General features: G+C 44.5%; 2 protein-coding genes across 7 annotated transcripts in view; one reads left to right on the top strand and one right to left on the bottom strand.

Moving 5' to 3' along the window:
* The first annotated feature begins 12 nt into the window (after nt 1–12).
* Nucleotides 13–19,911, top strand: LOC135910676 (pleckstrin homology domain-containing family O member 1-like). 3 transcript variants are annotated; one of them, XM_065442902.1, is made up of 8 exons: nt 730–833; nt 907–1,053; nt 1,456–1,584; nt 1,696–1,851; nt 4,747–4,887; nt 5,533–5,606; nt 7,442–7,760; nt 15,182–19,911. In XM_065442902.1, exons 1-8 carry the CDS (start codon nt 777–779, stop codon nt 15,269–15,271), a joined length of 1,113 nt encoding a protein of 370 aa, XP_065298974.1. In that variant the 5' UTR covers nt 730–776; the 3' UTR covers nt 15,272–19,911. The 3 variants fall into 3 exon arrangements, with proteins under 3 accessions (XP_065298896.1, XP_065298818.1, XP_065298974.1); XM_065442824.2 differs by lacking the exons at nt 730–833; nt 15,182–19,911 and adding an exon at nt 13–251 and having other exon boundaries at nt 7,442–7,995; XM_065442746.1 differs by lacking the exon at nt 15,182–19,911 and having other exon boundaries at nt 724–833; nt 7,442–8,654.
* Nucleotides 19,866–24,546, bottom strand: part of Nedd4 (E3 ubiquitin-protein ligase Nedd4) — a 46,868-nt gene continuing 42,187 nt past the window's right edge. For all 4 annotated transcript variants that reach the window (XM_065442465.2, XM_065442530.1, XM_065442613.1 and 1 more), the window contains exon 21: nt 19,866–23,825. The gene's annotated coding sequence lies outside the window, so the exon portion shown is untranslated. The remainder of the gene's footprint in view (nt 23,826–24,546) is intronic.

Here is a 24,546-nt window from a genome sequence, read left to right as displayed (position 1 = left end):
GCGCTCCCAAAGCCGCACCCCAAGCTCCGGGGCGCAACGCACGCACCGTCAACAGCAGTTTGTAACTGTTCTTCGTGCTTGTGCGCCTGATAGGAAGGCACGGAGAGACGCGCCGCGACAGCTACAGCAGCCGCACAACTGCACTGAGACACGGTAGTGTGCGTAAACCATATTGCGGCTTCACCGAGCCAACGCGATTCGTGACACCATTCGCCCGCAGCACCGGTATGGGTGTCCCGTCTTCAGTGGCGGTGAGTTGTTTCCTTTTGCGCGCACGCACGCGCGGAGGTATTTCTGACGGCGCCAGTCATTTGCTGCTTGCGAGTGCTATAGTCTTTGAGCATGCAATGCTGCGGCCGTTGAACAGTTCCACGCAGCATTAAAGGATTTTTCATTCGGTCGCTGCCAGTTCGTGCTTGTTTCTTTTGGAGGATCAGTGCAGAGAATATCGTCTGCTACCGAATGTCGCAGCAGACGACCCGGATGCCCAATAGTGCGTAGTGTAGCAATTAAGGTGAATTAAGGTGCATGTTTCGCTGATGACCGATTCACAGTGCCCCGCTAGCTTTCTTTTTGATATCGTATTACGGTTGTTCATTACCACTACCTTGCACCGTTATGATGGAGCGATGAAACTCGCCATACTCGTTGAAAGAATAAACGGAAGCGGCGCTTCAGGGTCGCGGTCGTTTCCAAGGGTGCTTATGCTTGATCAAGCGTCAAATGCATTCAGCAGGTAGCGACACACCCGGCCGCTTTGCCGGGATCGCTTGCAAATGGGACGCTGCAAATCGCGGTGCGGCCGCGTTTTTTGTGCCCCGCGCGAGCGCCAGGTAGTACGCGCGATACCTATCTCGTTCGCAAAGCGCGCAGGGTCACGCGTAGGGTTCTCAATTTCCTTTCCAGGATATTCCGCCAGCCACGTCATTTGCCAAGCCCTGCAAAAAGGGAACGCTGACTAAACTGGTCGGCCGCCGATGGATATTCTTACCTGTGTGGAAAGAGCGCTATTGTGTGCTAGACGGCAACAAGCTGTACTACTACGACAGCGAGGTGAGCTACCGGACCCCCTCCCGCCCCCCCCCCCCCTTTTTTTTCTTCTGCCTGTTCGCCCGCGCCGCAACAGGACGTCCGATTTTACAGCGCACACGCTGCAGCATGTTTTCACTATACTGCGAAGGTCAGATTCTTCTTTGCATGCTGATATGACGGCACAGCACATGTCTGCTTGCAGAAATATTGCGTTACGAAAAAAGGAAAAAGACTAGTCAGATGTATACTTAATCCAGTTTGCTTGTGTGGATCAATGGGCTTCATTGATCAGTCTGCCACCCAACAGTTCCACTATGGTAAACTAAACTAAGAAGCTGGACAAAGAATTAAGACAACAGAGAGGGATTACATATCGTATACTGCTTCCTTCATTATTATTTAGTATTGTTTTTTCCATTTCAGACGAGCAAGGGCACAAACTCCCACTGTGGTGTAATCAACTTGGACCTTTTCGATCTCTGTGAGGAATATGAGAGCAAATCCGTCCAGAATGGATTCATCATCACAAACGCCAACCGAGGATTCTTTGACGTAATTAAGGCTCATTATGGCAGCACGACTAGTGATGTTGATGCACCCCAACACATCCTGTATGCTGATATCACTTGCTTTGTTTTTTCTCTCTTCCCCACCCCCTTACAGGAATACCATACTTTTGCTGCGGGTACCTTATCAGAGGTGTGCGACTGGATAGCACACATCCGTGCACAGTTGAATCAGTCCATAGTGCAGAAGCGGACATCCTTTCTCAGGAAGTCACTTGCAAAACGGAAGACCAGGAAATCCCTCGAAAGCCAGGTATATGACATGTCTGTCTCATGGTGCTTGCAACATTTTTCTGTGCATTCAACAGCACAGTTCAATCCAGTTTCCGAAAACATTTTTTAAATATTTAAAATTAAACTTACAAGGTGCAGCAAAAGCTGAGTGACAATGGAGTTGCAAAAAAGGGCAAAATTAAAGTCAAGGATGTTCAAGTTCAATATTGGCAATTACAATGATGCAAAAAGCATTAGGGGTATGCAGCTCTTAAAATTTGGCAGAGATGTAGAGCATCAAGAGAATGACATTCACAAAGGACATAGGTTACATTTTTAATATTATAACTCTTAGCACAAATGTATATTCTGCACGACTTCTTTTTGCTTGCATTATTAATATATATATTCTTTCTTTCTTCAGCTAGACAAAGCTGTTTAATCCTGTGTGTCACTTTGCAATGTAAAAAAACAAAAGAAAATGATAGGAACGTATGCTACAGTGTCTTTTTGTGAACTCGATTGCATTTCCATATCAAACTTTCATTGCCCTCTTTTTAGGTGACTACATAGTTATTCTGTTTGTTTTGAATAATTAATTGCATTCTAGCCATTCTCCTTCTTCAACCTTGCAGTATGGATGAAAAGTAACACTGGTTGTCTGGTTAATGAACACTTATTAGGCCTGTAAACTGGTAATTGCAGAATTATGTTTTTTCCCAAGGCCAACTCTAATCACAATTTAAAGCATGTTCACAAAGAAATAATTACTTATGTCAGCTCGATTAATTGCCCAGAATAGCTTGATGCCACATGTAACTGCTGTAGCCTGCACTCGAAAGGCATGAAAGTCTTCAAACTATCTAAAACTAACTGCAACGAGCGCAAAATGGACAAAGAACAATGTCATGAGGCTGGAATTACTTTGTTGAGGATTAGCAGCAGGTTCTGACAAAATAGACAAAAAGCGGCATGCGAGAATCACTTCATAATGTATGCACACTTGGCTGTGCACAGATTATGTACTGAAAGCAGCCTCGATATATTATTTTAATGCCAATCAAATTTTTCTTAATTCTTTTGGTTCCTTGCCGGTTGAAAAAATGTAAAGGCTGTGTAACTTGAGTGTAAACTTATGGGAAGCATGTGGGTAATCATGCACATTGCCTCACAGATACTACAGACGAAAGCACTGATGTCTTTTTTTTTCTCTTTATTATTATATAACTTCTTTTGTAACAAGGAAGGCACTCTTCAAAGCACACTTAAAAGAATGTTTTTCAAAATTTGACTGTGCGAGAAGTACTGACACATATTTTTGAAGTTGTATAAACGCTACCACATGCTTCTTGTATGCAAAAGCCTGACACTTAGCTGCCATAAAGGTCGATAAGATATCTTCATTTGATATTGAAGTTAGTCTTGAAATTCCATGCGCTCACTAACATTGTCATAATGTCAGGACACAGCAAAATTTGCTGAAGTCGTGTAGCAATAAGGGCAGGTATGATGACATTCGTCATAAAAAATAAACAAGAGTGCAGCACATGTTTCTTCTGACTGCACTCATGTGTGACAGCTACAGTGATGGTAGCAGTTAAGCCAGCCTATGTGTAATCATGTCACAGCGCATCCACCTCCGTGGTACCAAAACTGAAACCGGCTCGTAGAAACAAGTATTATAGTGTATTATTTAGGGCACTCTTAACAATTCCCATATATTTTCTAGAGTTTAGAGTGGTTGGACATCTAGTAAACACAAAAAAATTAGAAGTTGAAAATGTCATGCCAATACTCTAAGCAATATAAGTCAGCTCACAATTGAGCATGTTTAACACAAGCTTTTCAAACAATACAGTCATCGCAACAGATACACAGAACTAGGTGCGAGCTCCCCTGTGTATGTAATGACAGGTTGTCGCATCATATGTGCGTCACAGGCTGAGTCGGATTCGGACTGTGGGGGCAAGCTGTGTTTATTTAATATGCAGGTCTTATGGCACCTGCAAGATTTTGATGCATGTGAGTGCTGCTAGTTCCTGAAGGCTGATTTTCACACACACCTTTCCTCTTGTGACCACGGAAAGTGTAGAATATAAAGTTTCTAGACCGAAATTAACTAATTTGGAAAACATACGGAAATGTTTAAATGTACAATTTTCAATTTGCCAGCTCACTTGCTTAGCTGTATATGGGTGTCAGCAGTTGCAGTTGCTGATAGTGGTGGGAATGGTGCAGTACAAAAACTGAGCGACTGAATACAGATACAGCTTAAGCAGTGAATAAGCAAGTTTTTGCAAAACAATGGCAAATTCAAAGCTGACACACCTTTACTGGACCCAACAAACTCCTGGCATTGCTATAACATATTTTGACACAGCAAATCCATCATGCATGTTCGCGTGTTACGAGGTAATGTGTGACCATAGCATCCCGTTTACTGCATGGAGCCAGTACCACTTGTCAACAAAACTATTTGCATGTTACTATAGTACCAAAATTCATTTAAATGTGCAAAAGTCAAAATGGTAGCAGAGAAACATTTTTGTTCACCTACAAGAAGTGCATTTGACAAGACCTGAAGCATGTACGTTTGCAGTACTTGGGATGTACACACATTACACTGTGTCACCTCATGTTATTTTGCATCATTTAAATATACAGTCCTAACCCCTCATTTAATGGACAAAATAATATGTGTTCTCATTATTGTGAGACACACTCTTTCCATTAACACCACGACATTAGAATACATATGCTCTGGGTGATTGTCAGTCCCTTTAACGTGAAGTGCTTTACTCCAGAATTGCCCATTATGGAAAAGTAGCGCAGCAGGTGATATATGCTGCTGTTGACGCTTCAGATTTGCACTTTATATTCTAGATTAAACGTTTCTACAATCAAACATTTCAACACTTTCTGTTTGCACATGCAGGCAAATGTTGAGAGCAGTCCTCAGGTTCCAGATCCAACATTGGACATCCCTGGCAAAGAACCACTCGAAAGCATCACTAAAAATCGAGCCAAAGGCCCCGCGGGGAGACGACTGCCACAGCGGAAGTCGCAGATGCCAAAAGTATGTCTCGTGCTGTTTCAAAGCTTAGTTTAGCTTATTTTAGTTTGTTACTTTGTTTATGCTTTTGCAACAGAAAGCTCTTACTGCTGGTCTGCAAAGGATATTATGCCTACATATTTGTTTACAGAGCCCCATATCCTGTTCTCAAATTTTGTAGGCTTTTATGATATGCTGGCTCACAAAGATGTTACACAGAACACTGCAGGGACAGCAGCAAACACAGTTAAAAAAAAGTGAATTAAAACAACCTTGAGCACAATATACTTGAACGCAGAAATTCACTGACTTCACTAGTTCAAATGCTGTACAAATACTCAGTGATTGAAACGGATAATTTGACAGCATGGTTGCTGGTTTTTTTTTTCACCACCAATGGTTGCCGAGGAAATTGAACTCATGCATTGTGGTATACCATGAAAGTGAGAGTATTTGTGATGCTTCATGAATGCATCTGTCCTCCCAGCGATCATCCGTTGCTTACCGGTAGCACGAAAAGTGCTGGCTGCCATGTGGGCACATTATCGTGTTTCAATCCCTGAGCACTGTACATAACTGTATGCTTGTGCGGCCAAATCGAGCATGAATGAAAGCACTTGTATTTAATGTAGAGATAACTGTGATTAAGCTATCACCCTCATTTTGCAGTCTCTTTCTCAAGAAGTAAGCAGTCAGAAGGTCCCGATTTCTCACAAGCAGGAAGTCGTTACAGAGGAAGCAGAGTGAGTTGAATTAATTTGTTTATATTTTTCCTCATTACAATCTTTCATACAGAAAAATCAGCTTTTGTTGGTGAAGAATTAGTTCAAATTAGCACATGTCGTGTTTTAAGAGTCAAATGACATTATGGAGAGCTGAACTGGGAAGCAATTGGCATATAGTGTCTCCACGAAAATGATGCACAATTGAAGTGTTAGTATTTGCAAGGTTTATTAATGTTTGTGCAAAGAGTGCAATAGTAATGTTTGCAGTTTTTTTAATAATCACATGCATTTAGTTTCAGCAATGTTAATGCGTTACATCATCATCAGCCTATTTTATGTTCACTGCAGGACGAAGGTCTCTCCCTGCGATCTCCAATTACCCCTGTCCTGCACCAACCGATTCTTACTAGCACCCGCGAATTTCCTAATTTCACCACCCCACCTGGTCTTCTACCATCCTAGGCTGCGCTTCCCTTCTCTTGGCACCCACTCTGTAACCCTAATTGTCTACCCGTTATCTAAGATGCGCATTACTGACCTACCCAGCTCCATTTATTCTATTAATGTCAATTAGAATATCAGCTATACCCATTTGCTCTCTGATCCAAACCGCTCTCTCTCTGTCTCTTAACATTATGCCTAGCATCCTTCGTTCCATCGCTCTTTGTGCGGGCCTTAACTTGTTCTCAAGCTTCTTTGTCAGTCTCCAAGTTTCTGCCCATATGTCAGCACTGGTAAAATGCACTGATTGTACACCTTCCTTTTCAATGATAATGGTAAGCTTCCAGTCAGGAGCTGACAATGTCTGCTGTATGCGCTCCAAGCCATTTTTATTCTTCTGTGAATTTCCTTCTCGTGGTCAGGGTTCCCTGAAATTAATTGACCTAGGTAAACATACTCCTTCACAGACTCTACAGGCTGACTGGCGATTCTGAACTCTTGTTCCCTTGCCCAGCTATTCATTATTATCTTTGTCTTCTGCATATTAATATTCAACCCCACACTTACACTCTCTCTGTTAAGATCCTCAATCATTCGTTGTAACTCGTCTAGTGTTGCCGATCAGAACAATGTCATCGGCAAACTGAAGGTTGTCAAGATATTCGCTATCGATTCTTACTCATAAGCCTTCCTAGTTTACCAATTTAATAGCTTGAATACTTATTCTAAGCATGCAGTGAATAGCATTCGAGAGATTGTGTCTACTTGTCTGACCCCCTTCTTTATGGGTATCTTCCTACTTGTGTAGAATTAAGGTAGCTGTGGAATTTCTGTAGATATTTCCCAAAATGTTTATGTAAGTGGCCTTGATTACATAATGCCTCTGACTGGTGGTATTTCTACTGAATCAAGTGCATCTGAACAGGACTTTTGAGTTTGCCTGACAGATCGCTTGCGATATAATTTGTCCTATTGCAACACAACAGTGGTGCCTCCCTCCTATCATTTTTTTGCAGTAGAGACGTGAATGCCAGCTCTAGTTAAGCGATCACAGAGATCGCACAATCATTTACAGCAAACTAAATAAATGTGAATTAGCTACAATCTGCGATATTGCTATAAGGCATATTGAAAGCTCCTGCAAAATATTACTTTTCAAGGGAAATGTTTGCTTCATTCTGATCATCTCTGTACTCTGTCATGCCTATGCGAGTATGATTAGCTATTGCAACAAACAAGAAAGCGGTTATATGAAGAAAATTGTTGTGTCCTTGTAATTGAAGCGAAGTGAATTACCCTGTTGAATTTTTAAGATGTGAAAAACATAAATGTTAGATATTACTGGTTATGTGGGTTTTATTTATTTTTATTGCGTTTGCATATCTAATTCCCCAAACTGTTTCCATATCCAGACCAACGGAGGTGGGTACAAAGTCCGAGACAGATAAGCCAAGGCCAGCATCGGCTCTCTTGTACCACTATAGTTCTAGCGAGGAGGACGACACAGATAAAACAAGAGAGCCCGAATCTGCCAGCCAAACTGAAGACACCAGGGAGCCAAGCCATAAGCTGCCCGATGGATCATGCACTCTGAACCCACGCACAGAAACAATGCAGGATCGGCTGAGAAAACTGCGCGAGGAGCTGTCCTGCCACGTGGACGACGTGACAATGAAGTCCCTCCTCGAACGATTGAGCTACTGTGAACTCGAACTGCAAGTTGCAGTACAGGTGCTGTGTCTCTACTTGTGCCTTTCCTTTTTTCGTACAGCAAAGCTGTTAACGAGAATTTTGCAGCCATTTTATTGCGGCAAAGGCCTGTGTGCAGCAGCTTGCTCAGTGCCAATCAGCAGCGCAGCCTGCATCAGAGCCCAAAATTTTAGCTTCGAAATATAATTATCAATCATTATAAAATAAAGGTTGCCTTGCATATTACTTTACATGAACAGAACAACAGTCTCTTTGTGCAGTTCTTTAACCAGAAATTCATATTTCTTTTTTATTATGTCGTGTTTTACCTGCTCCACGTTGGAGGTGAGCTAGGAGTCTGTACAGCTGCAATGCTAAAAAGCAGCCAGCAAGATGCTTAGCATGAGAGCTCAAAAGTGGCCATATGACCAGGGCGTCACCGACTGAATCATCACTAAAAACAACCAGCGAACAACCCTCTAGTACTGTTGAAGGATGTGACAACTAGCCTATGCAACTTTGCTGTCTTTGACATACCAGTTGCTCAGATTGGCATACATCTGTGAAGGATTTTTATCCTTGGTTGTATTCCAATTCTCAACACAGAACATCTACTTTGCTGTCATTGCCAGACAGTCGCTATGTTAAGAGCTGTTCTGGTCCAGACAGAGATGGGTTTGAGAAGACAGTGTCAAAGTCTGCAACAATGCAAGGCTACACTGCTGTGTCAATGAGCAGGTGGCAAAATTAAGTGAAGCAACCCGGAGCTGAACGCTATAAAGTCAGATTTACTGTTATGTTGAACACTCAATGATGTGACTGATGTATCAAGCCTGAAGGCAAGTTGTGCTTATAAGAGAGTCACTAGTCTTCGTGAAAGGCATGCTTCAAAATCTTAGTTGAACAAGTCATGAAGATTTCGTCTGTTACGACACTCTTGTGCGGTCACATAGCCTATAAATAAAACAAAGTGCGACTATTCTGCATATGTACTTTGACAGTGGCTGTATTGACATACTACAACTTTTTTTTTTATATTGACACAAGATGATTTCGAATTACGCGCGCCAGCCGCCTCCTGCGTTCGTGCAGTTGTTTACTGCTACCTGCGAAAGATAGCGGCAGTGCAGCGGGCAACACGGGCTCGCAAGGCACGCGCAATCGGAGCAGCGTGTCATGAGCGCGGGATACGAGCGAAGAAGAAGAGGTGCGGGTCTCTTGCGAAAAGACTGCGGACGCTCCTGTGAAGCTCTTGTTTAGCTGTGTGTCGGGCACAAGTTCGCCCAAGGTAAAGCGATTAAAGTATCATCACTCAACTGTGCGTTACAAATCTGGTGGAGGTGCGGGGTATGATTTCAAGCCCTTCTCAAGTCAGGGAAAGGAGCCTGGACTCACGGCAACTTGGACCCATCGAATTGACTCCTGTTCACCAACGCAGCAGTCGTCGCCTACGTGGTGAGCCCCCTGAGTTCTCCCCTTTGCCGGATTCTATCGGTGCGTCAGCGTCTGCTAGCGGAAACGCTATCGAGATGACCACTCAAACCACGCCAACTCATATCGTAGTCAACTCGCCAATGACGCCAGAGCCTTTCCACGGCGACACATTTGAAGACGCAGAGGACTGGCTGGAACGCTTTGAGCGCGTGGCTGAGTTCAATGGATGGAGCGGAGAGCGCAAGCTACGAAACGTTTACTTCGCATTAGAGGACAGCGCACGGACATGGTTCGAAAACCACGAAGCGACATTTGTGTCGTGGGATGCTTTTCGACGGGAGTTGCTGGCAACCTATCCGAGTACCGACCGCAGGGAGAGGGCCGAAGCTGCCCTGCAAGCTAGAAACCAGCGCAACAACGAAAGCGTGGCCATGTATGTAGAAGACATGTCCCGCCTATTCCGCCGAGCGGATCCGAACATGAGCGAGGACAAGAAACTACGCCATCTAATGCGGGGCGTAAAACAGGAACTGTTCGCAGGGTTGGTTCGGAGCCCGCCGCGCACCGTCGCTGAGTTTCGTTCAGAGGCGACGACTATGGAAAGCACGTTGCAACAGCGATCAAGGATGTACAACCGGGAGATGAACATCACCTCTGTGGGCGCATTTCCGGCCGTCTTCGGAAACAGCGTGGAGGTCATGCGAGAGCTCGTGCGATCCGTAGTGCGAGAAGAGCTTCAGAGGCTACGGCTTGACCAGAACGTTCCAACGCCCTCTTCGCTGGCAGACCTCGTTCGCGAAGAAGTTAGACAGGTGGTCCGGGAACCACAGCTTAGTGCGCAGCCCCAAGCGCCACTCCTGCGCCAACCGACCCTCTCGTATGCCGATGTGCTGAGGCAAACTCCCGGACGTGCTGACGTCGCAGCCGCTTCCGCTATGAATAGCTCGATGCCTCGTACTACGCTGCCGCCACCCGAGAGAAGATTCAGGAAGGCCGATGTATGGCGCACTCCTGACCGAATACCCCTCTGCTACCATTGCGGTGAGGCTGGCCACCTGTACAGAATGTGCCACTATCGTCAGGCAGGGCTTCGCGGTTTTCCGGTGAACGCACCTTGCCCTCGAAATGGTGAGCGTCCCTTGGAAATCGAAGAGTACCTGTCCACTCGTCAAAGCTCCCCATACGCCTACCAGCAACACCAACCTCGGTCAACAGCGCCGTTGAGGCATCGGTCACCGAGCCCCCACCCGTGTTCAAGCTCTCCAAGACGCCGTTCACAGAGCCCGCGTCGGGAAAACTAGAGTCAGCGACCTCAGGAGGTAAGGTCGCTGCCGACGCGAAAAGAGAAGAACCTCCATCGATGACTCCGAGCGACGACGAGGGACTCAGAAACCAGTGCCGTAAGAGTGACGTTGCTTCCGATTTACGTGTGTTTGTTGACGGTTACGAAGTAGACGCATTAGTGGATACAGGTGCAGATTACTCGGTAGTAAGTAGTGAGCTCGCCAGGAAACTGAAGAAAGTGCTGACTCCTTGGAAAGGGCCACAAGTTCGCACAGCAGGAGGACACCTCATCGACCCGACGGGCAAGTGTACGGCTAGAATAGGAATACGAGGCTTCACGTACGTCGCCAGCTTAATCGTGCTTTCCGAGTGCTCAAGAGACTTGATTATTGGCATGGACTTCTTGCAGGATAATGGCGCTATAATCAACTTGCGGGAATCATGTGTTTCCTTCTCAACCAAGCACGCTGTCGCAGCATTCAACACTGAAGAAAAATTCGACGCCCTTTACATTGCCGATGACGACGTGATGCTTCCTCCGAGATCCAGCGTAGCCGTCACAGTCAGAAGCGACGCGTTCAGCGACTACGAAGGAATTGCAGACAGCAACACCAGTCTCCTACTCGAAAAGGGGATCTGCATGGCAAGAGGCCTTGTTCAGCTGCGTGGTGGATGTGCCAATGTTTTCCTCACTAATTTTGGGAATGAGGTGCAACATGTCGCGAAGGGAACCGTTGTTGCCACCCTTAATAACTTCGTCCAAGTTACAGATCTCAGCATTCCGGAGTCTTCCCCATCGAATTTTCAAGATGTGGATTCTGTCCTTGCAGCCATCGACATCGAACCAGGCCTATCGCCCAGACAGAAGGAGCAAATAGAGACCCTCGTAAGAGAATTTGCCGAATGTTTTTCAGTGTCATCCAAAGTCCGGCGGACATCTATTGCCAAACATCGGATAATTGTTGACGAATCAGTGAGGCCTATTTGCCAGCATCCCTACCGAGTGTCACCAAAAGAGAGGGAAGCCATCGGAAGTCAAGTTAAGGAAATGCTTGAAGACGACGTAATTCAGCCGTCGGCAAGTCCGTGGGCGTCGCCTGTGGTACTTGTAAAGAAAAAGGATCAAACCTTGCGCTTCTGCATTGATTACCGAAAGCTGAACGCCGTCACAAAGCGGGATGTGTACCCACTTCCAAGAATCGATGACACTCTAGATAGACTACGAGATGCCAAATTCTTTTCCTCCCTGGACCTCAAAAGCGGCTACTGGCAGATAGAAGTGGACGAACGAGATCGTGAAAAGACGGCGTTTGTGACGCCAGACGGTCTGTACGAGTTCAAAGTGCTCCCATTCGGCCTTTGTTCCGCACCTGCCACATTTCAGCGGATGATGGACACTGTGCTCACCGGTCTGAAATGGCAAACCTGTCTCGTTTATCTTGACGATGTCGTGGTTTTTTCTACCACCTTCGAGCAGCATGTAGAACGTCTGCGGGCTGTGATGGAAGCGATTAGGTCAGCAGGTCTGACGATAAAACCGCAGAAATGTCATTTTGGCTTTCGCGAGCTTCTTTTCCTCGGCCATGTCGTCAGTTCAGAAGGCATTCGCCCGGACCCTGAGAAGACTGCGGCAGTGGAGAAATTTCCGAAACCAACCGACAAAAAGGCTGTTAGGCGATTCTTAGGACTTTGCGCCTACTACAGACGCTTTGTGAAAAATTTTTCAAGGATCGCCGAACCACTAACGCGGCTAACAAAGGAAGACGCGCCTTTCGTCTGGTTGAATGAGCAGGAGAATGCTTTCAATGAGCTCCGAAAGCGTCTTCAGAACCACCCAGTTCTCGCTCATTTCGACGAGGAAGCCGACACTGATATTCACACAGACGCAAGCAATTTAGGTCTCGGTGCCGTCCTCATTCAGTGGCAAAACGGAGAGGAACGAGTCATTGCGTATGCCAGTCGAACACTTTCGAAGGCTGAGGTGAACTACTCAGCGACAGAAAAAGAATGCCTCGCGGTGATATGGGCCATCAGCAAGTTTAGACCATACTTATATGGCCGACCATTCCGAGCTATCAGCGACCATCATTCGTTGTGCTGGCTGGCGAATCTCAAAGACCCCTCTGGACGGCTGGCAAGGTGGAGTCTACGGCTGCAGGAATACGATATAACGGTCGTATACAAGTCCGGTCACAAGCACAGTGATGCAGATTGCTTGTCCCGTGCCCCGATTGAATACACGGAATCTACGCTTAGGGAAAATGAACAGGATTGCCCTTTCCTGGGAGCTGTAACATCATCACAAATGGCTCACCATCAGCGATCCGACGCGGAGTTACGCCTGCTCATTGATTACCTAGAAGGACATCCTGTCGACATTCCACGAGCTTTTGTCCGCAGCTTGTCGTCGTTCGTCCTGAGAAATAATGTCCTGTACAAACGAAATTTCGAACATAGTGCAGAGACATTTCTGCTCGTCGTACCTTCAAAGTTACGACTCGAGATATTGGAAGCATGCCACGACGAGCCAGCAGCAGGACATTTAGGAGTGAGCAGAACGTTCGCACGCATCCGCATGAAGTATTACTGGCCAAAGTTATTGAATTCTGTGCAGCACTACGTAAGAACCTGCCGGGACTGTCAAAGACGTAAAATACCACCATTCAAGCCAGCAGGTCTCCTACAACCGATACAGCCACCGGAAACTCCATTCGCACAAGTGGGAATGGACTTACTTGGCCCCTTTCCCACATCGTCATCGGGAAAGCGTTGGATCGTAGTTGCAACTGACTACCTAACTCGATATGCCGAGACAGGGTCTCTTGTCAAGGGGACGGCCAGTGAAGTAGCTGATTTTTTTGTCACTAACATAGTACTACGGCACGGCGCCCCTAAAGTCCTCATCACGGACCGAGGAACCATATTTACTGCCCGCTTGACACAGTCCATTATGAAATTGACGCACACCAGTCACCGCAAAACCACGCCATATCATCCGCAGACAAATGGACTGACTGAGCGACTCAACAGAACGCTGACTGATATGCTGTCAATATACGTGGACATGGAGCACCGAACATGGGACAGGATACTACCGTACGCAACGTTCGCGTACAATACCGCTGTGCAAGAGACGACTCAAATGACACCTTTCCAACTCGTTTTTGGCCGGACCGTCACCACAACCTTAGATGCCATGCTACCAGTAGATGAGACCTCCGAAAATGACAATGACGTCAGCGACTTCACACAAAGAGCTGAAGAAGCACGGCAGCTGGCGCGACACCGCATCCAGCAGCAACAGCAAACCGACGCGGACCGATACAACGAGCGACGAAGAGACGTCCAGTATGCACCTGGAGACAAAGTATGGGTGTGGACTCCCGTACGGATGCGCGGCCTATCCGAGAAGCTTCTTCGTCGTTACTTCGGCCCGTATAGGATAATTCGCCGAATTAGTCCGTTGAACTACGAAGTTGCTCCAGAAGGTCAAGTAACCTCATCACGACAGCGGCATCGCACAGAAATCGTCCACGTCGTCAGAATGAAACCGTACTACGACAGGCAATAACTGCTTCCGCCTACAAGCGTTGCGAAATCATGACAGCCTAGAAATCATCGCCCTCTGTATGAGCATCGGGACGATGCACTCTTGGAAGGGGGACAATGACACAAGATGATTTCGAATTATGCGCGCCAGCCGCCTCCTGCGTTCGTGCAGTTGTTTACTGCTACCTGCGAAAGATAGCGGCAGTGCAGCGGGCAACACGGGCTCGCAAGGCACGCGCAATCGGAGCAGCGTGTCATGAGCGCGGGACACGAGCGAAGAAGAAGAGGTGCGGGTCTCTTGCGAAAAGACTGCGGACGCTCCTGTGAAGCTCTTGTTTAGCTGTGTGTCGGGCACAAGTTCGCCCAAGGTAAAGCGATTAAAGTATCATCACTCAACTGTGCGTTACAATATACAGGCAGAAAAGAACATAGAGGCTTGTTTATGTTCCTATAAGCAGCCAAGAGGCTCATGTTTTAGACATCAAGGTATAGAACTTTTCTTGCTGCAATGATCTGGAACACATCCTTAGTATCTTGCTGGCCATACTTGGCACACAGTTCATTTGTAATCCAATAGCTATGTATTGCTATGAGTGTGCACGAGAGTAGAAATCAGCTCTTGGATCACAAAATAATTAACATGGTGCAATGATAAACCACCTTGTGTGTAAAGCTGCAGTTTACTTTCACCCTCACTCCTCCACCAGCCTCTTCTGCTGATAAGTTCTTGCCACTTGCCGACAACTGCAAAACCTTTGGTTGGAAGAAGTTCATTAAGAGGCGCCCTTTAATTCCCAACAAGCCCTAAACCTTTTATAGGTGTTGCATTTCTCCTTTAATAATTCTTTCCACCATTATCATTAGTCTAATTTATATCCACTGCAGGACAAATATCTTTTCCAGCAGTTTCCGATTACGCCTCCTTTACCTATGCTTTGCAGCATATTAGAACATGAGCAACGGGAACGTACACTCGCAGCTCTTTGTTATTAGCCGAGTGCATTGGGTTCCCATTCCTGTTGTTCGTGTTCTTATATGCTGAGACACTCAGCACCAACTAGTCAAACGCTAGACATTCGTGACTTTTTCTTGCACCACGTGACTTGGTCCTGTGCCAGAAACTCCTCCCCAAATTCTTCTCTCGATCAGCGCCACCTGTAGCTGCTCCTCTAGCAATATGCTTTATTGTATTGCAGACTGTGCAGCAGGTCCTGGACGAAGCGTCAGCTGTGCTCGCAAAGACCAAGGGGGCCACCAAGCAGCAGCCGCCGCCAGTGCCTGCTTAGTCTTTGCACGTCCTGGTGATGCCGGAGAGTGCTGTACTTGTCTCCATCAAGGAGAGGACATGAACTGCTGCGGAGGAGTGCGCGGCTGGCAACAGAGCATGTAGTCTGCACAAGCACAGCCGCTAGTTGGGGTGGCGGGGAGGGGACAGAGTTGCATGCAAAGATTAACCAGAGGGAAGCCTGCTGCTGCGTTCAACTAGCATGGTTGTGATGGGTGGTGCAATATTTCTGGCTTCACTTTTGTGGCTTCAAATGTTAAACTCAAAGTGCTGCCATTTGGCTGTTTTCTGTGTTGTGTGATATGCAGCACAAATGCGGCACATAGATGACAAAGAAGACTAAGACAGGGCATGCCTCTTTTGTGCGCCACATTGCATAATTCAATACCAACGAGCTCGTCAGTCTGCCCTTCAGTATTTTCGATGCCTTGCTAAAAAAATAATAAATGTAATTGTACAGAACATAAAAGGCCATGGTGGGCATCGCTGTCCAAATGCTAATAGCCAGATTTAGCAGTTGCAGTTCATTACTTTAAACACTCACTCGCGCAGTGAACTTTACTTTAGAAATATAAATTGCATTAACTCCTGAATTTTAATAAAATGCTGACACGGGCCGGTTGGTACATGTCTGAAAAAACAAATAACAGCACGCAACGGGACGTGCAGACTGAGATAGAGAGCGCTTCGTTTGCTGTCTGCACGTCCCATTGCTTGCACTGTTATTAGTTTTCTTTCCTGAATTTTAGCTTTTAAATATTGCAAGCAAATGTGATGATGAAGGGAGCCACAACATATTCTCAGTGAAATTCACTGGTGGAGTGAGGGAAAATGTGCACACTACCTGCAAATTTTCATGGTACAGTTGAACCTCGTTATAGCAAAGTCACATCGACATAAAAATACCTTTATTATATCTGATATTCGTTTAAGCATGTGTTTCTTACATGCTGTTATTGGCAACAAACATTAAATTTAGTTCGTTATATCTGATAATTCATTACATCAAGGTTTAACTATTTGAACAGCAGCACCAGATTGCCCTCTAGTAATATTTGTACGAGACTATGTAACGGGGAGGGATGTAAGCACACATCCATGTCTTTGTGTGCTGCCCCAGCATCGTGTCCCTGTGGTGCTATGCCCACCTAGCGGCAGCCCGGCGCACTTCACGCCATCATTACTAGTCAAAAGAAATGTGAGAAGCCCAAAGCAGTGCCTTGAGGCAGGTTTTAGATTTGATGTTGCACTGGCCTTATCGAATTCAACCTGGTTTGCTGTGGTTTTTATGTTCCTAGTGTATGATGATGAGACATTTTATTAGAACTGCCTTGGCCACTTTTTCTTGAAAGAAACTGTAGGTACTCCATGCCGATAGAGGAACACAGCCTTAGTCTGTGAGAACTGTCCCGCGCATGGAACAGAATGTTGCTCCGGAATGGGGAGGTTTGTCTGTGTTAAGAGAGCTGCTAATGAGAAACACCAAGTTCAACTAGATTGGTGGATTGCACTTTTGTAACGACAGAAAGGCCAGTTTTAATATGACTGATGACTTGGTGGGCCAGAGGTGATGGACACCAAGAAGAAAGAACTAGTAGTGACACTGCATCGCTATTAACTCATGAACTCTTTTAGATTTAGATAGAATTTGGCAGCATTTGCTGCACAATGAAAGGAGGATCACATCACATTTGGAAATGCCTACATACTGAGCATAGCAAAAATATGTTAAAATAGTGAGATCTCCAACGTCACACCAACATTGTTATCGTAGCTTTGGTGAAGGTTCATTTTCTCTTCATGGAATTTTTCTTTGCTAGCAGCCGACATTTTTATGCAAAATGAATGCAAATGGAGTTTTGAAAGAAGTCCTACCATTAGGACTTCTTAATTAAGGTAATCTCGATGCATTCTGCAGCGAGGTTACCTTAATTTTTTCTGCTAATAGTGAACAATTTTTCACAAAATGAATGGAAATAGTTTTGGTGAAAATTCTACCAATCTAATCTTACTTGGTGTCACTCTCTGTGGTGTTCCTTTCAGTGGCCAGCTGATGATGTAACACAATTCGGTAACGGAGAAATCTAATGTTGCAGAACACCCTGGAGGGAGTGCGACTCTCTTTATAAAAAAAAAATGCCTTAATTCTGGTAAATATACGTCTCTTAAGCTCAAGAGTGCCTGCAGTGTATTATGAAGGCCATAGGGAAGTGCATGTTGTAGATATATTGGTTGTTGCCCACGGCGGACGGGGGATTTGACTGTGCGATCGGAAAGAGAACGCATTCTTATACGAGTGTACAATGTTTTCTAATATTGTGTTGGTAACTGTTATATTACTTTTTTTTGTTTGCTTCACCGAAAGCACATATGCATGGTCCTATATCCATATTTATGCATACAGCAGACACGTCAAGAATCGAAAGGTTGTTGCTGTCATTATGGTTGCCTAGCTAACATGACCGGAAAGCATGAGAGATGCATCATTTTCTTCAAGGAAATTTCGCAGGGTGTCGAGTGTAGCTGCCCAAATTGATGCTGTGATTACGCTATCTCATGCACAACCTGCTGCAATTTCTTGTGAAGTGTGCACAACACATAAAAAACAATGACACTGGTGGCTGGCTAGAACGAAGGTGCTGCCATGTTCCAAGCAATAATAGTAGCACACTGCACTGACATTTATGCAGAAGCCTTTGCTTGCAGCCAGGCACATTTCTTTCGTTATCTCCCGGAGTTTTCCAAGTTTGCTTTTTACTACAAAAACTGGAATTGAGACAGGACTACTGGGTGTGTTATACAATTAGCACATGTCCTTCTTACTCTGAAAATCGTTGCACTCTCAATGCAGTACTGACGTGACATTTTCCAACTCGTAATTTTTATTAGCAAATGAAGGTTTAAGTTCTTCAGACCCAAGAAAAGATGCTTTCAAGCATCAGAGTGCCTTAAATAACTTACAGTAGTACTCGTGTCTACAAACCAGTTTCGGTAACCAATAGATGGGCGCATTACAATGCTGTGAAACACTAGCTCGCTATGTTCTTGCGATGGCTGCGACTGCCACATGCGAGTGCAGCCAGAAACAGCCGTGTTTCCGATGTCAATTTCATTACGAGCAGCATAATCATAGCTAGCCTTGTGACTAAGCAATATTGGCAAAACTTGCTCTGTGTCATGGTGTCACGATAATGTTCATAAAAGCCAGGTCGGGCATTTCAAGATGAACTTTAGCATCAAATTAAAATATCACTTGGGTTTCTCAACCTTCATCGTTCTACTTGCAAGGAACATGTGGTAAAATTTCTACAACTTAGAAAATATGTGTCAGTACTTGTTTAAAGAAACTCTGCTGTCAGTGATATGCATGCACAGATAATCTTAACAGCTGTCGTTATCTGTTAGTCTTTGACCTTGTTGCTGTAGGGCAAGTAATTCATGCACAGTGGCATGACAAGGGATGTACCACACTAAAGCAGAAAGGAGATGAGGGCTTCATGCGAGGCCCACACTTCGATGCACGAGCCCAGAGTAGACAGGATTAGTGCTAAACGTCTGCTATTTGCTGCAATTGCTGTCACCTAGTTTCTGTCCACCACATTCACAGAGCAAGACTAGACTAGATCAGACAGGAGTGGAAGGTGCACCACTGCAAATCGCTGACCAGATCGCATCAGTGAAAGTATAAAAAAGAGGTGCCAATCACTGAAGTGCTGATGGACCACATTTAAAAAGTGCATGTAACTGCCTTGCGACAAGTTCTCTTTCGGTCTTTTCAGCTACTGTATGAACATTTCTGTCACCAACTGGTTGCCCTGGAAAGCACAGTTCTGCAACCTTATTCTGTGATCGTGCTGTGGAATGTTAGCCACAAGGCTCCTTATGCAAGATTCTCTAGGCCCAAAGTGAACTATGCTTTATCTAAGCTTGACTGGAGATTACCAAGCTTAATGATGCAGCAAACTTTAAAACATGGACCCCTGTGTCCTAGAACACTATGATGCCAACTGCAATCTTTCAACTAGCATGCAAGTTGTAAGGCATAGTTCACTATAGTTGCACAGTCGCAAAACAAAGCATGACATCAATCTATTGCAAGGTACCCTTGAATTTGACTAGCGAAACATGAAGTGCAGTTTTAAGAAAATGACCCTGCATCATTTCAGTTTATTTATGTGCAAACATGGTTTGTGTGATGTTGAATCAAGTGCATATTTAGCATGATTTTGATTACTGTTACGGTGTTTTGTCACCATGGGTGCCTGCACCCACTACCCAAATTAGTCTGGGCAATACATCTTCTGCCTAGTAATACTGGACAGCTCCTCAGTGTCTCCCTGAATGACTTAGCACTGGTAGATGGAACAGCAGTAACAACAGTGTGGTTCTATTTTCATTCAACATCTCGGGCAATGTGCAAACAAACATGAGGATTTTATCCAGTATTACTTGACATGAATAAGATGAACATGTTGAACAATGAGCTTCGATTTAGCTTGTTTCCAGATGGGGAAATGAGTGTCATTCCTGGGAGCTCCTCTGAACAATTGTGTGCCTTCGGAGTCTTCCCTCCCCAAACGATCTAAATGCACATGTCAGTTCTAAGTTTTATTTATAAATAAAGGCATCTGCCAAACGCTATTTATTGTACACAAACTTGAATGACTCGGTGCGTGACTTGAAGCTCGAGCAGAAGGCGCGAGTTTGCCATGAAAATTTTGCTCTTAACAACGGAGAAAAAGGACCTACTCAATGCAAACAGTAAAAAAGTACTTGGGTTCACTGTTCGTCAGCAAAAGAATCAAGCAATATCATTTTTCACAGGCTCCTTGTAAAGATATGTGCGTGCAGAACAGCAAAATAAAAAATGAAATAATAAAAAAGACGGCATGCACCCCAAAGGGGCTTCATAATCACAAGCATAAAGTGAAATATCGCTTGAACTCGGCACAGTTCCATTAAAAAATGTCGGGCAGCATAAAATCTAGCAACAGGAGAAGCTTCATGCGTAAATTAAACTGACAATGTGCCTTAAACTCCTAAATTGAGCAAACATGCTGTCAGCAAGTGCTGTTTCATAACAATCAGAAGCCATATGCTACTTCGTGTGATGGCACGAAATATTCCAATCCTGTTTGCAGAGTTCAAGCATAAGGCAAACAGGTGTGCTGCGAGTGTTGCCACACTTTTCAACTTCTGTGCTGGTGCACGGTCAACATATGTATGTTGTGTCAACATGGCAAGAGAAAAGGTGCCGATGCACAAATATTTTCCTTCATGTGCTCATCTAGTAAAGTTGCATGTCGAGATATACAAGGCTCAAAGCTGGCTTTCTTTGCAAGAGGTAGGTAAAGGTCATAAAAACTGCTGGTAGTACTGGCAGAAGAGATTGATTGATTTATAAAGAAAAGGTTCTGTACAGGAACAGCTTTCAAGCACATTTCTTTTGAAGGCTAACTTGTCTGACACAAGCTATAGTATGCATTACGAAGTATATATATCTCCTTATATGGTGCTTTGATGCCTACCTGTGCACTGTACATGATCCCATCTGTAAGGCTTTGGGAAGTACATTTTACGATTAAAAACTGAATTAAGTACCACAAGATTCCATCAAGCAACAAGTTAGTCCTCACAAAACAAATTTTTTTTTCATTTTCCCAAAATGGTTATAGCTGTACTAATCTTGCTAAATGAAGTAACTGCGTCGTTTAGTACTGTCACTGTTGTTGCACATGGTTGCCTTGCATAATACATAAAGCAGCGAAAATGTCTGGATAGTATATGAACATACAATATACATACATGTAAATATTTAAATCAATAATAACCTTGATCCTCTAAGTAAAGCTCTGCTAATAAATGGCTGTATATTACACACAGTTCAAAACTCAACCTAACCCAAACAGCACAACTCCTCCAGTAATGCAATTCAAAAGACACAATAACCCAAACACAAGTCCATGTATGAAATAATATACAAAACAAGCATTCTATTCCCATAAAAGCTAACTAAAAATCTCGAGAGCAAGACGTGTCACACAGACAAATCCAAAAACAATGCAAGTGCTTCTTCTGCTTCATAAGCAGAAATATGAAAAGTGAGTTTCTGCATATAGAGCTGTTTGTTTTTTCAATTGTACATAGATGGAACTGCATGTTCAAAGGAGTTCAACAACTTTCACATATATATATAAAAGTTCAAACAAGTGCTTCAATGACTTAGCTAAGGGTTTTTGTCAACAAGGGCTACTGTGTAGCAATTTGCTCCACCTTGATTTAAAAGCAGCAAAGTAGGGATGCAGTGTACAGGAATGCAGTCTTTCACACTGGTGCTAGCCGCCTTTTATAGAAACTGGCGCATCAAGAACCACACCAGGCATGCAGATCTTAAATTTGATCACCCACCAATCCCACTGAGAGCACTACTCTCGAGGGCCCGAACTAGCCTTCATCGTCACAAGCACGTAAAAACTAAGCTGAATTTCAAATGAATTTCAATGTGCTGGAATACTGTCGCGCTATACACCGCTTTGTTGTGCGCTTGGAGAATGCAGAATATTTGCACACACTGCAGCCCTAGCTGCATCTGCACAATAGACAATACATATGTCATCAGTTCAAACTGTTTGCAATGGAGAAAACTTACTCGGTGCATGATAATGCACAATTACGCAGGCTGCGCATTTCTTGAGGCCACTCTGATTTTCTCAATGTACTCGTGCATGCTGGGGCAACATGCTGCATTCACACGAATATAACGCGAGACTTGACAAGAAAATAAATTAATGTTACCACTGTAATGTGACGTAGCAATGTGAAACTCGTGCACATTAATGGGCTTCTAGTGCTTTAGCAAGGTGTAATGTGTAATTGGCAACAGTGATACATCACTCCATGAAACTTGCACATGCACCACGGCTCGCAAGGTTGCGCATCATGGTGACACCCCACCACTTAACTGGTGGAAAGGTCCCATGATAGGCCAAAAAGCCAGCCAGGATAGCTGTGCTTATAAAAGTGAAGTTGCACTGGCATGCATCTTTTTAATAAAGTGATTTCACTCCCACCCACACATGTACACCGACAATCTCCTTATGGTGTCGAAAGGTTGACTTTTCTGTAAAGTCCAGTTGCCTAGTAGTTGAGCTCACTATGTACGAAAGCACAAAATTTAAAAAATACCTCGTGTTATATTCGTGCAAATACAACCTATATGCTCCACAATCTCTCGACATTACCTCCCTCTGCAGACATGCCTCCACAAATTAGAAAGAGAGTGTCAGGTGCAGTGACAATGACCATTGACGATCTCCATGCAACACAGTAACATTGAAACAAGTGCTTCTCCAACTAATATATGTGGAGCTGAGCATGCTTGTGTACACATGAGCACGTAAGCTCATACTGGCACTTATGCTTACAGTTTGTGATGATTCCTGAACACACAGGTCTTGCAAACATGAATTTATAGACCAGAAAGAAGAAAACACTTTCCTTTCACATGGTTTCGCAAGGTTCTACATTATCCATTGCTCGGCAGACTGCACCTCTCATCTCGGAATCTGAAACTATCAATCTGACATACACCAACAGCCTGAAGGGCTCATTGTAGAACTGACTAGTTAAGAGACATTACAGGTGCTGCCACTGTGCAGCACCCTCTATAATTATGTCGCTGTTGTCAACAACAGGTACACACTGAGTGCTGCTTAAACTGTTAAAGAAAATGCAAGGACAAAGCTGAGAGCCTCTGACTCCGAATGCAATGTCACCAAGAAGAAACTTATAGCAGTTGCTTCATGACACAGGAGTAAATGAATAGCGCTAGTTAATATGCCAGTTGTCAGCCTCTTGCGGCTTATGTTTTTGAAGATTTTCGTTCAATTAATATGACATAAAAAGCCTTTAGCAATGCATGGCTCTCCTCAAGATCGGAATTTCATCCATGTGGCTTCAACAAGCAGAACAGATATTACGCTGCACACAAGGACAGCAGAAAGAAATGACACACATGAACCTATGTGCATCTCATTTATACGTGTGTGCGTCTCATACTTGAGATGCACACACATGAATTTATGTGCATCTCATTTCTTGTGGCTGTCCTTGTCTCCAATGGACTATGTACTTTGCTCCAACAGGTCCAAATAGCAGCATTATTCAACGAGCACTTGCTACAACCAACAAGACATAAGACTGGTTGTTGCCTCAGAAGACTGGGTTACGATGAAGCTAAAATAAGAAACCCTCAACCAAAAAGACAAAACTATGACGCTTGCCAAAACCGTATGAATGATTGAGAGATGCTACTACTACATGCCTGCAAAGGCACAAACAATACCCCATCAGGCTGGGCAAGGTTGGTCTGTAGTCCACACAAGAGCATAAAGAAGAAGAAAGCAAGCTTATATCGTGGCCCCCATTGGCTGGATGAGCAGCAGAAAGGCACTTGTTGCATGTGGGCGACTAAAACTTGTTCTTGTGCTGACTCACGAGATAAGATGGCGTACAAGACTGTTGAAACCCTTTGGACACGCACATAGGTCTTGTCCCTGCAACAAAAATACACATGAATAACGGCTTAACTTCACACTCCAAGAAGCATTGCGATCTACACCACTATCATGGCAACCCTTACAGACATGCATATCAGTTTTTATACCTTGCTCATTTTTATTCAGGCCCAAAGGAAACGCTAATCAGAGCAAAATTTATGGAAGCAGCTTATAGGCTGGTACGACACCGGGCCTCAAATTATAACCCACATTATAACATGTATAATGTGACACCTGGCACTGCAGTTGTCCATAAATTTTTCTGCAAGTTTCAAACTAGTCGATGTTACCCTTAGGCTTGTCCAAAAACAGCCATAACATGCACATTACAAAGGTCTGTAGTAAGGGTGCACAGGGGGTCCCATTTTCAGGATGCAACTGCCAAAGGCAGCACTGTATATGCCGAGCCATAGGTAAGCCACAGCTGCCTTTGCCACAGCATCTGCTATCGTGCAAGCCACTGCACGACCTGAAGAGAGAGATATCGGGATGTTCGCAGCAAGAGCTCTGAATCTTTCGCATTCCTGCTTGGTAATTGTGAAAGTTGCATACAAGCGAGCTTATAAAAGATGGGAAAGATAAGCCGAGAGGTTTCTGGGTGTGCAGTAACGACTTTGTCTCAGAAGCAAGTCAGGCAGTGGTCTCAGACCATAACAGATGACAGCGTGGATACACTCTTTATGCTGCAAAATTTGTCTACAGCTCTGCCACAGGCACC

The sequence above is a fragment of the Dermacentor albipictus genome, chromosome 1 (assembly GCF_038994185.2).
Source record: "Dermacentor albipictus isolate Rhodes 1998 colony chromosome 1, USDA_Dalb.pri_finalv2, whole genome shotgun sequence".
NCBI classification, from domain to species: Eukaryota; Metazoa; Arthropoda; class Arachnida; order Ixodida; family Ixodidae; genus Dermacentor; species Dermacentor albipictus.
Note: the sequence above shows the minus strand (reverse complement) of the source record. Positions and strands in the feature narration are given on the sequence as shown.

Excerpts from the sequence above, each read along its gene's own strand:
- LOC135910676 (XM_065442746.1), top strand. The coding sequence starts at position 777 with ATGGGACGCTGCAAATCGCGGTGCGGCCGCGTTTTTTGTGCCCCGCGC. Across the intron at positions 1,054-1,455 it reads TGTACTACTACGACAGCGAG|ACGAGCAAGGGCACAAACTC; the intron begins GTGAGCTACCGG and ends TTTCCATTTCAG. Across the intron at positions 1,585-1,695 it reads CCAACCGAGGATTCTTTGAC|GAATACCATACTTTTGCTGC; the intron begins GTAATTAAGGCT and ends ACCCCCTTACAG.